Source organism: Drosophila miranda, chromosome XR (genome assembly GCF_003369915.1).
Source record: "Drosophila miranda strain MSH22 chromosome XR, D.miranda_PacBio2.1, whole genome shotgun sequence".
NCBI classification, from domain to species: domain Eukaryota; kingdom Metazoa; phylum Arthropoda; class Insecta; order Diptera; family Drosophilidae; genus Drosophila; species Drosophila miranda.
In genome coordinates this window covers 23,438,391-23,450,766 of record NC_046674.1, presented here as the reverse complement: position 1 = coordinate 23,450,766, position 12,376 = coordinate 23,438,391, and the positions used below count along the sequence as shown (strand labels likewise).

General features: G+C 48.9%; 3 protein-coding genes across 3 annotated transcripts; 2 read left to right on the top strand and 1 right to left on the bottom strand.

Annotated features, from left to right (window-relative positions):
• Nucleotides 1–69: 69 nt before the first annotated feature.
• LOC108151024 (peritrophin-1) lies at nt 70–879 on the bottom strand. Its single transcript, XM_017279384.2, has 2 exons — nt 770–879; nt 70–706 (listed from the first exon to the last, which is right to left on the bottom strand). The coding sequence occupies exons 1-2, from the start codon at nt 774–776 to the stop codon at nt 129–131; spliced, it is 585 nt and encodes a 194-aa protein (XP_017134873.1). The 5' UTR covers nt 777–879; the 3' UTR covers nt 70–128.
• Nucleotides 880–2,799: 1,920 nt separating this feature from the next.
• On the top strand, nt 2,800–3,700 carry LOC108151023 (integumentary mucin B.1). Its single transcript, XM_017279383.2, has 2 exons — nt 2,800–2,907; nt 2,972–3,700. Exons 1-2 carry the CDS (start codon nt 2,847–2,849, stop codon nt 3,682–3,684), a joined length of 774 nt encoding a protein of 257 aa, XP_017134872.2. The 5' UTR covers nt 2,800–2,846; the 3' UTR covers nt 3,685–3,700.
• A 325-nt stretch (nt 3,701–4,025) lies between these two features.
• On the top strand, nt 4,026–11,606 carry LOC108151001. Its single transcript, XM_017279351.2, has 11 exons — nt 4,026–4,128; nt 4,187–4,452; nt 4,512–6,422; nt 6,484–6,648; nt 6,714–6,893; nt 6,968–7,135; nt 7,199–7,378; nt 7,451–7,633; nt 7,700–7,888; nt 7,953–8,699; nt 9,161–11,606. The coding sequence occupies exons 1-11, from the start codon at nt 4,116–4,118 to the stop codon at nt 11,558–11,560; spliced, it is 6,402 nt and encodes a 2,133-aa protein (XP_017134840.1). The 5' UTR covers nt 4,026–4,115; the 3' UTR covers nt 11,561–11,606.
• Nucleotides 11,607–12,376: the final 770 nt, after the last annotated feature.

Genomic DNA, 12,376 nt, shown 5'->3' with positions numbered 1-12,376 from the left:
TGTGTGAAACCCGTTATCTATAAGGGGAAACCTCTTGAGTTGTCGGCTAAAAAAATTTAATTGCTTAAATGTATTTTGTATTATTGCATTTATTGGGAACGCATTTTCGTTTGTTACGACATAAATGTTCATTGCTCCTGATTGTCTTCAGGGTACGCAAAGCGGGAGTCGCATGTGTAGTCACAGCTCTGGAGTGGCTGGCTCCAGAAAAGCCCGCTCGGACAGTTCTGCCTAATTCCGATATTGTAGACACACTGAATGTACTTGCTGCAGTCCGGCTCATAGGGTAGAAACGGTAGGCCAGATGAACAGTCATCTGGCGACTCGGTTCCAGCGGGAACGTCGATATTCTCACAGTACTGTGAGTCCCAGCCGCAAACATTTAGCGAAGGGTCCCAGTAGAGGCCCGATGGACAGAGTTTTAAAACTCCCTCCCCATACAAGCATTGATAGTACTGCTGACAGTTAGGCGCTGCTAGGAATTCCTCGCCATCTTCGCATAGAACGGGGGCAGGCAGTGTAGTGTCGATTTCTTGGGGCTCCGTTTCAGTGCTGGGATCTAATGTTGTCGATTCGGATGCTGTGGAATCGAGTGTCGTTTGTTCCTCCGCTGTGGTCTCTGTCGCACCATCCTCAACAGGCAACGCGATCGCATGACCCACAAGGTATGCAAGCATTCCAAGAGTAACCACAGACCTGTTCAGACCTGTAAGCATAAAACAAACTTTCGAGTATTGTTTGGTACAGCAGCCAAAAGTTATGCTCCTACCTCTCATATTTGTGAATACGTTGCGGCAATGTTTCGATTATTCTTAGGGCATTCCGCTTATATAGCCCCTTTCTGTACTTCCCATTGCGTCGTTCATGTCTAATCAATTTTGATTACACTTGTATAGGAAGCCGACGTAAAATAAACATTTTATGGCCTATCATTCTTATCTACCAATGCAATTTACGAGTAGATTTCCGATTTAGAAATATAAAAGCTTCAGTGATTCAGAGGAGAGTCGACTATAGCATACCTGGTCCTAAAGAGGCATCTCCGTAAATCTGTAAATTCATGTTAAAAACGGGTTATGCGATTTAGATAATATTTAAATTTAGATTATAATCGGACTTATGGTTTGTCTTATGTGTATTAAGGTTTAGATGCAACAGTATTCAGTTTCTGTAACTCATAATACTTCCTGAGAACCGGGAAAATATCTTTTCATACAGGCACATATGCAATTGATTAGAACGGAAAACTAGAAGTGTTCTAAGAAATATAGAAATGGAAACTTTGTTTCCATTGAAAAGTGGGTTACAATGCAGTGCTTAAAAAGCCAATCTCAACAGCCATTTAAAAGTTAAGTGAGTCATGATCTGAACGAAAAATCTGACCGGTGTTTTGAAAATATTTAGTTTCCAGGCTATTTAACATCCAAAGGCAGTACTTTTACTATCAAAGTCTTATTCTAGTCGTAATCCTGGTCAATAACGTGGGGGAACGCTGTGAGCTGCTGCTGCGACCGCAACTCTACATTTATACCCGATACATAGTCAATATAGCTACATTGAGTGACAAAGAGTGCGTACGGGAGAGACAGAAAACGTGTCTAAACGTGTCGTCGGGGGCTGCGTAGCCCCTGAAAATTGATTTGTTCCTTCGTCCAGATTCGGCAATCTGGTAGATATGGTTAGTCTTTATGATTGTGTCTTTAGTTTTCTCGTATCTTCAATATTGTAAGGGCAACAGATTTTCGCCCTTTGTGGGGGCGGAAGTGGGCGGGGCGAAGTTTTGAAATACACTTGTAACAGTGACAAGTCTGGATACAAATTTTCGCTGCTCTAGCTCTTATAGTCTCTGAGCACTAGGCGCTCATAGGGACGGACAGACGGACGAACGGACAGACATGGCTCAGTCGACTCGGCTATTGATGCTGATCAAGAATATATATGTATATATGTATACTTTATGGGGTCGGAAACGCTTCCTTCTGGACGTTACACACATATACTATACTCATTTTGAGTATCGGGTATAATCAAGAGTTAACAGGGAATACATAAGCAACATACAACTACTTTGTACACAGTCTATAAAGAATTTGAAGTTAGTGATTCAGAAATTGCCCCGAAAATATGCAATGCCAAATTTTGCGATGTGCGAAACAATAAACTGTGAATGTCAAACTGCTGGTCCCCGTCGCCTGACACTATACTGTTCCCAAGCCCCACGTACCCCTTACCCATTGCCCAAAATACCGATCTTATCTTATCTTACATTAAAGAGGGTGCTTTCATTTCCGTTTTCAATCGAATCAAAAGTAAACCAAAAGTAGCTACGTTTACTAATGGTATCTTGAACTTGGATATTAATTTTTTGACATAGAAAATGATTTTCTTTTATCATAATACCAACAATCAGAGGACATTACCTCCAAAGACAATGGGAAAAAGTCCCTTTATTTAAGTCTGACTACGAAAATTTTTCAATTATTATCTAATCAGTTTTAAACTGTCATAAATTGATTTGAAGTATTTCGAAACTCTTTCATACGACATTGAATAGACTATCTGGCCTTAATTGCATTGGAAATCTAATGGAATTCAGATGAAATTCGACAAAGATGCTAACAATAAGATTACCAACAAGGATCTACCTTCAATTAATTTGTTAATTAAATCGAATTAATTACGAGTAGTAATAAGTAGTATCTCTCCCACTACTATCATAGGACAATCATCATGTATCATGTATATCAAGATAAGAAGAACACATCGGTGTCTTGTGTATGCTAATTAGATGCAGATGTAAGTGCAGCTGTGGTGCACTTGCAAATGGTATAAATAACTGGACAATAATGAACAGACCATTAGTTTGGGTTAATAGTGAATCAAGTCAACTACTGAATGATATGAAACGTAAGTTAAGCATACAAATAATATCCTAAAAGGTACTAAGGCAAACCGCCATTGATGGTGCCAGTGGTCTGGATATTCATCTCCTTGCAGCTAATGCTCCTGGCGACTTCCCTCAACGCCAGAAGATGTGTCCGTCCCACGTCGACTAGCGTCGCACCAGGAACTACGTCGAAACCATCGTCAACCACACCCAATCCCACAGATGAAGACTCAATGGAAACATCCCTAGGAACAACTGATACTTCGACGCCAGTACCCACCGACGATGATCCAACTGACGCCTCCTCTGACCCATCGGGAGAAACTACTGATGCACCATCGGATCCATCGGAAGAAACTACTGACGCTCCATCGGATCCATCCGGAGAAACTACTGGTTCACCTTCGGATCCATCGGGAGAGACTACTGTTGCACCACCGTATCCATCGGGAGAAACTACTGTTGCACCACCGGATCCATCGGGAGAAACTACTGACGCTCCATCGGATCCATCCGGAGAAACTACTGGTTCATCTTCGGATCCATCGGGAGAGACTACTGTTGCACCATCGGATCCATCGGATGAATCTACTGATACACCCCCAACAACAAAAGCTCCTCCCAACATAGATGCAACCGCCGCTTGCCAGGCATATCCAACAGCGCACTACTTGCAATATCCCTACGATTGTCATATGTTTATCCTGTGCGATGGTAATGTGGGATATATACATACTTGTCCAGACGAGCTCTTCTGGGACTCGAAGGAATTAACCTGCGGTACGGCTTGTAAATAAAGTGTTATGAAAAGCAGGTTTCAAGCCTCCATGCATTTTATATTTAGTGTTCCCATATACTTGGATCTAAGCGATCTAGAAACGAGAACCGTAGTTCCTGAAATACAGCTCCATTCATAATTTTGAAGATTCCGAGCTACGAATGGGGAGTGGTCGTAGTCGATAGATCTTCGTCGCCTTCCAGGAACCCACGGAAGAGTTCACACCTCAATTAAACTGACAAGATGGGCGCGTGTTCGACACGATCAACATAATTGAATGAGATAAGGGCTGCCAGCGAAGGCAAATGAAGATCGCTGGCAATCACCCACTATGTATTGTATATAAAGGGTTCCAAATTTTGGCAATTGTGCAGAGTTCATCATTCATCATTAGTAAAGCATCACAAGTGGAATATAATCGAACATTTTTTTTTTTTTATAAAATAATAAATGAAAATGAGAGGTAAGCAAGTTCAGGACTCTTGAGAGTGGGAGGCTTGACTCACGATTTCATTTTTTAGTTGCTCTGCTAGCTGTGGTGACACTCACTACAGTGGCGGTCCTTGTCGGAGCTGCCGATCCTGAATGCGTCTACCGCAAATTGCGTGGTCTGTCGCCCCACTGGCCGAACCCCACGAGCTGCTCCAGCTATTACCGCTGCTCGGCCAAGGGTACTGTACGGGCTCTGACCTGTCCAGCCGGAAAAGAATACAACCCCAAGAACGGCAAGTGCGCCACCGCCGGACGAGGACTCTGCAAACTGAGCTTTGTGGCTCCCCTGTCCGTGGTAAGTGTCCCCGTTGTTCTCTAATCCGCCCGCACGTATAACTAGCGCCCCATCCGTAGGAAACAAACGTTTGCACTGACGAGGTGACCGGAGCATTTCTGCCAAAGAGCGGGTTCTGCGGTGAATACTACATCTGTGACGACCAACAGGCATACGCCCAGAAGTGCTCCGCCGGCAGCGTTTTCAACAACACGCTTGGAGTCTGCATTCCGGATACTGAGAAGACCTGCTGGCAGAACCTATGCGTGGGAGAACCCGATGGCTCACTTCCGACCAACGACGATTTATGTGCCAACTACTACTCATGCTCAGATGGTGTGACCACATTAGAGAAGTGCCCGCTGAATTCCTACTTCGACGACAGCCTGAAGGTTTGCACCGCCGACACAGACTCCGTCTGCTGGCAGAACTTCTGCGTTGGAAAGGCAGATGGCTCAGCCGTCGCTGACAAGACCAACTGCTCCGTTTTTTACCTCTGCTCCAGCGACAGCGCGACCATCCAGAACTGCCCGGTCGGCAGTATCTTTAACGCCGATGGCTGGAACTGTCAACCCGGCAAATGCGATGACACCACCACAGTGGAGCCTTGCGATGATGTGACGACCACAACCGAACCCTGCGATGATGTGACGACCACAACCGAACCTTGTGATGAGGTGACGACCACAACGGAACCCTGCGATGAGGTGACGACCGTAACAGAACCCACCACCGGCTGTGATTGTGCTGATAATGTGAAGAACGGTGAACTCGTTGCCAACGAACAGAATTGCCGACTGTATAACATCTGCGAGGACGGCGTCCTGATCTCCGGCGATTGTGGCAAGGGAAACTTCTTCAACGTCAACCTCACTGTGTGCCAGATCGATTCTGAAAATGAGTGTCCCGATAGCTCTGAGGCGGAGTGCAAAGACGATGAGAAGCAGGTAGATGTTCAGAACTGCGCAAAGTACTACGACTGCCGGAATGGAGTCTGGCAGTCAGCAAGCTGCGTCAATGGCAGCTACTTCAACACCACATTATCCGTTTGCACAATAGACTACGACAATGTGTGTGTGGAATCTTCCACTGACGAGTGCAACGTGAGCGATCCGGCCGCAAGCGGTTCGAACTGCTGGAGCTACCAGACGTGCATTAACGGCAGGTGGCAGGAGGAGAACTGCACCAAAGATTACTACTTCGACCCGGTCCTAGGCATCTGCAAAGCTGACGAGGATGGTGTCTGTCCCGAAAACAAGTCATTCTACGGCATCAGACCACCCATCGGCAACACCAGCCTCATCGTCAGCCAACGAGCTAGGCGCAGTGTGGAGTCGGAGAACAACGAAGAGGCCCCCTGCTGTCCTGGAGGCATTGCACAAGGCTCCATTGTGTGCCATCCCACCGACTGTGGCAAGTACCTGATTTGCGAGAATGGTGAGATGGTCGAGGGCAGCTGTGGCGTGGGAAATGTGGTGAAGGACGGTGTCTGCGTGCCCGACACAGGCGCCACTTGCTGGGTGTGTGCCAACAAACCCAACGGCTACCAACTGCCCAACCCGGATGACTGCACAAGCTACTTCAGATGCTACAACGGCCTGGCCTCCCAGCACTCGTGTGCCGCTGGCGAGTGGTACAATGGAGAGATATGCGAGATTGATGTCACCGCGCAATGCATCAACCCCTGTACCTGCGCCTCTGGAGCCGTGCCCCACCCAATCTGCACAAAGTACTACCTCTGCACCGACGGAGTGGCCCAAGTGGTGGACTGTGCGGTCGGCGAGGCATTTAATAATGTCACAGGACTGTGCTCCGCCGCAACGAAATGTAATGCAAAGCTGTGTGCCACGGCGGCCGACTATACGACCTACCCAGTGGCTGGAGACACCAGCAAGTTCTACATGTGCCTTAACAAGGAGGCTACCATCGTATCCTGTCCGTCCAACACCGCCTTTGATTCGACCTACGGGATATGTGAGCCCATACCCAGTGTAAGTAAATCCATCTAAGTCCATGGAAATCCATCTATAAACTGTGTCGTGCGTACTCTAGGTGGACTGCGATCAAGCCACCTGTCAGGGTGCTGCTGAGTATCTGACATACCCGTCTCTAAATTGCGACAGCTCAAGCTTCTGCACCTGCATGGGCGATGGTGGTTACCTCATGTCCTGCAACGAAGGCTATGTCTACAACGCCGCAGATGCCATTTGTGAATTTGTAAGTTCCCATTTGTAAGTGTAGAAGTTTTGGATGAGTAACATTATATCCCGCTTTAAACGCAGACTGGAGAGTGCGATCCCGCGTCCTGTGTCGGTAATCCGGAGTACTGGATTTCTCCCAATTACCAAGACGCGAACAGCTTCTGTTTGTGCCGCAATGAACAGCCGGTGCCGGTGCCCTGCCCCATTGGCTATACCTTCAGCAGTGACGATCTTCTATGCGTCCTCATTCCTCAGCCAGACGTAAGCCAATCGGACGATTGTTCTGAATGCCCAAGATAATATTCACATTGACTCTATTTGCATTTCCATTACAGCCGAGATGCGATCCCAATGGTTGCTCGTGCAAAACAGACTTTGATACGATTCCAGCTTTGAACACCGACGCTGGATTCTGTATATGCGTGGACAAGCTGCCATCGTATAACAGCTGCCCTGCAAACACAGTGTACAACCAGGAAGACAAGGCGTGCTTAGCCCCTGAAGTAAGTACCTTCCAGCACTCTGGAAGACCTCCCCAGATCATCTGTTCACCCCAATATCCTTAGGTAACCTGCACACCTAACGTTTGCGAGGCGACGAAATGCGACAATCTGGAGGACTATCAAACATTTCCCGCTCCGGACACATCTGGCTACTGCTACTGCATGGACTCCTGTCCCATCTACGGAGCCTGCTTGGGTAACCAGGTCTACGACACGTTGTTTGGGATCTGCACAAAGCCAGAGGTAATGATCGAATCCAATTTCTTCAATGTATCTACTGCTCAGATTTGTCTCTCATTGGACACACATTTTCAGGATCCCTGTGCCACCATCCACTGTGACGCCAACCAATGCGACTTGCTCCCGGCGTACGACCCATTCAAGCCAGAGGGCGATCTAACAGGATTCTGCTATTGTGAGGACGGACTTCCCAACTACCTTGATTGCGCCGAGGGCGAGATCTTTGACTGGGACCTAAAGATATGCCAGCCGCCCACGGTACTATCGATATTTATTAAATCTATCTCTGTTTCTTCAATTAAGTCCTGCGTCCCACCCCCACAGGTTGACTCCAGCTGCTTGTGCGATGCATCCAAGTGCACGGCGAGTATGCCTGATTTTAAGCCGTTCCCCCCCATAACGGACAGCGATGATGCCGGTTTGTGCTATTGCGATAATGGCGAAGTTATCTACGACACGTGCAGCACGGGAATGGTTTTCGACGCGGCACAGGAGATTTGCGTCATACCCTCGGTAACTCCCTTTTAATACAAAATCAAAGGGAACACCACTGATCACTAAAATTGACTCTACACAGGCACCATGCTCCGTGTGCGAGATCGGGAAATGCGACACTTTGGCCGATTTATCCACCTTTGCGGCCCTGAACACAACCGCAGGCTTCTGCGTGTGCATGTCCGGAAGTCAGATCTTTGCGGCATGCGAGAACGGCACAGAGTATGATGTCGCTTTCGGCGCCTGTCTAAGCCCATCATCCAAAATTGTCGCCAATTCTGCTTGTGACGTGACCCAATGCGACAAACGCGGGCAGTTCTCGAAATTTTCGGCCACAAACACGACCAGTGGATATTGCAGTTGCGAGGATGTCGGCGCCACCACCTACCACAGCTGCGAGAACGGAGAGCTCTTTGACGAGGACCTGGCCGCCTGCACGATTGAGGCGTGCGACTCTCGCCAATGCAGAGGTCGCGCCCAGTTTGAACCGTTCGAGGCGAGGAACACCAGTGCGGGATTCTGCAGCTGTGACGGAGTCGCCAGCTACCATCACTGTGACGAAGGACACGTCTTCGATGTTTCCCAGGGCCTGTGCACATTAAAAGGTGTCATCGGCAACATTGCCTGCAACTTGCTAGAGTGCCAGAAGCGGGCTCGCTATGAGCCCTTCGCGGCTCAGAACACAAAATCCGGATTCTGCTCGTGCGACGGCTCGGACGGAGTCAGTGTCACCTTCCATGCCTGCTCGATCGGCCAGATTTTCGCCCCCGAGCTGGGAATGTGCGCAGATCATGTCATCCAGAAGCGCTCACTGGAGGCGCAGGAAAAAGTAAGGTCACTGTCATTCCTTAAGAGATTTTTCCAGAAACTTGCATAATCCCTGCCCACGCATACGCATACCTTATCTTACGAGTATATAATCCCATGATATTTATGAGTTATGTTTAATGTGAAAGTTCCGCTTGTTCCACTTCTATACTTCTATAATGTACTATACAAATAACCGCACACATATGAGCTACAATAAATTCAAACAAGATGAATTATACTTTCGGCCTTTTATTTATTTGCTTATAGAATGGAACAGGAGGATCTTCCTAGCTCTTACCTGGTAGGTAATCAGGGACTTCCTTGAAAATATTCCTTGAAAAATCCCGTATGATCGACACAAATCTTAGCTAAGAATGAGATTGTTTCCATGCTAAGAATAATTAGATTGTTATCCCGTACTTCTTCCGGATTACCAGTCATATAACTCACTCAGCTTCCTTGTTCTCAATTTTTTTTCAGCTTGCCTGCAGCTTGGATGAAAAGCGCTCAGTCCCAGCGAACTGCTCCCAGTACGAGATCTGCGTGGAGGGGCACTGGCGACGACACATCTGCTCCGATCAGCGTTACTACAACCCAGAGCAGCAACGCTGCCTAGAGCCAAGGGACGACATGGTTTGTGCCTATGCGCGGGTCACGTATCTTCCCCCCTGCACCAACCGCAGCGAGGCCCAAACGATGTCCACCAGAAATGGCAGCTGCGTACAGTACTTCCGGTGCGCAGGCAGCAAGTGGCGCCTTCGTAACTGTCCCAAGCAGCACTACTATTCTGCCCTGATGGGTTCCTGCCTGCCGTTTCCGGCTACCGCAAAGGCAAACGATCGGGACATCTGCAACACAACAATCACCATAAGTCCGACCAAGCATTGCCAGCATCTGTCCGTTCGTCCGTCTTTGGCAAGCTGTGACAGCTTCCTCATGTGCCTGGACAACGTTTGGTGGCGGCACCAGTGTCCACTGGGAATGTACTTCAGCCGCGACCGCAACTACTGTCTGCCAAACGATGCCGACCAGTGTCCGCAGAATACCACGACTTCCTGTGTTAGCGGCCAAAAAAGAGGCCTGATTGGCAGCTGTAGCATCTATGACCAATGTTTGGACGGCCAGTGGGTGCGGATGCATTGCCTCGAGGGACAACAGTTCGAGCCACTGCTCGGCTGCGTGCCCAGCGATGGAAGGTGCCAGGCGAACGGAATGCGCCGTATCTGCCATAGTCGGGAGCTACGGGCTCTGCCACTGATCCCAGCGGACGGAGGGCATTGTATGCCATTCTTCCACTACTGCGAGGGAGAGGAGTGGCTCCTGGGAAGCTGCCTTCGTGGCCAGCGATTCGCCCCAGAACTGAACAGGTGTCAGGCCCAAGTCGAGTGCCAGGAGCAAGCTCAAGCTCTGACCTTTTCGGCTGCGGAGAGCAGCTGTTTGGGCCAACCAGATGGCCTAAGCGTGCCTGATGCCGAGGATTGCACACGGTTTTACCTGTGCCTGCAGCAGCAGCCGGCTGTACTGCAGAGCTGTGCCTCCGGTAGCTTCTTCGACGCCGCTCAGGGATACTGCAGACCCAACGATGGCACCTGCCAGCTGGACGTCTGCTCAGGAGTAGAGGACGGCAGACTAGTGGCTCATCCCGAGGACTGTCGTGCGTACTACAGCTGCTCCAGCCAGAACGGTACTCACCTCCACCAGTGCGAACAGGGACTGTACTTCCACAGCCTGCTCTCATTGTGCCGCGTTGACCACGGCCAGTGCCAGACGGAATCGGACCCTGGGGCGGAGGAATCTGGCGGAAAGGTATGTGCGGGGCTACACGGGGTGCGCCTGTCCCACGAGCTCTACTGCAACCTGTACTACGCGTGCGTGCGTGGCATGGCGATTCCAGTGGAGTGTCCCGCACGACAGCAGTTCAATCCCGTCCTGGGGGCCTGTGAGCCGGAGTCGCAGGCATTGGAGCAGTGCCAGAACGGACAGCTGGACGGAAACAGCAGCGCCGTCTACAGCTGCGGTACCCTTCAAGAGGGGAGCTACCTGGCCAACCGTAGCGACTGCACGAGGTACTTCATCTGTGCTGGTGGCATTGCTGTAGCTCAGCGGTGTGCAACAGGGAGCTTCTTCGATCCGAAGCAGCTATTGTGCGTGCAAGACGACGGCTCCTGTCCGTTCGTGGAGCAGTTGGACGATGATGAGGAGACAAATAACCAGCATGTGCCGCCCGATCCACTGGTCTGCGAGGGAAAGCACGGCTACATTCTACCGGATCCGGCCAACTGCAATAACTTCTACATCTGCGTGTCTGGGAAGCTACGCCACGAGTGCTGCTACTCCGGCTTCTTCTTCAACGCTACGCTCCAGCAGTGCCAAACCTTGGAGCCAACCGGCGATGTGGACTTGCAAACGGAGCTGCCCGGAAATTTCTCAGTGCGGGAGCAAAGCGCGCAGAACAAGCAGTGCAACGACACACCCACGTCCTTCGACAGCCTGTGCAGCGTCATTGGCAATGGCACATCCGTGGCAGAACAGGGCGACTGCCGGCGCTACACCAGCTGCGAGGATGATCTGCCCGTGTCCCAACGCTGCCGCAATGGGGAGAGTTTCGACAGCCTCCTAAGGATCTGTCGCCAGAGCGACGGCACTTGCCTCATGGAGAACGGCGAGCGCGTAGGTGTCTGCAACGGAAAACATGGCCAGTTGGCTCGCGATGTTGACAACTGTCGCGGCTTTTTCATGTGTGTGCACGGGCAGAAAATCGAGGGCGACTGCGGACCGGGACTCTTCTTCAACAAGGCTACGAGCAGCTGCGAGCAGGATATCCTGCAACAGTGCAAAACCGATGGAGATGACTCGGTAATTGTGACCGATCCGAACTAGGTATAGATATCATATATGTACTCGTATAATTTTAAGTGTATTTCATTCATATTAAGGTGGTGGCAAAAATAATACTTTTAAAGAATGATTGCAAGGATTAAAATACCAAAAATATCCAAAACGGAACACTGGCATTCCTTCTTCCTTCCACATTCCTGTACCCTTGAGAATGAGACCTTCAAAAATGTTTCCAAATTAACTCATAGTAGTATAATGGACGCATCCTGAAAGGGGGGGGCGTGGTTTGTCAGTGGCTGATGATGACCCTCAAATTTAATTGATTTTTATGACTGCAAGCGGAAGCGCCGCAAACTCGTCATAACGGAAATAAAACTCATTGTGTGTACATGGTGGGATATATGAATCCGTTAATCCATCCAGCCATGGAGGTTACAAGGCAACTGCCTTGTTGCTTATCGATTTATAATCGATAATCGGTAAATTTTTAATCTGGATTGCGATTTATTTTTTTTAAATTGAATATCAAAGTTTTCCATTTCATTTTGGCCCATTGCTTTATACTTCATGCACTATTGCCGAAGTCCAGCAAACGCAATATACTTAGTCAGTATGGGTCTCCTACGCTTTAGCTCTTATAGTCTCTGACCACTAGACTGCTCAGATCGCGTCATTTGCTGTTCTTGCAATGCCTTCATAAACTTTATGATCGAATATTATGCCAATTGCATTAATCCTAATGGCTCGAATGTGATGCAAAACAGTGGATGGGCCATTCCGTAAGTTTCTGCACCTCCATTTTAACTCCATTCGTACCTTTATTTTTATACCCGATACTCAAAATGAGTATTGGGGTAT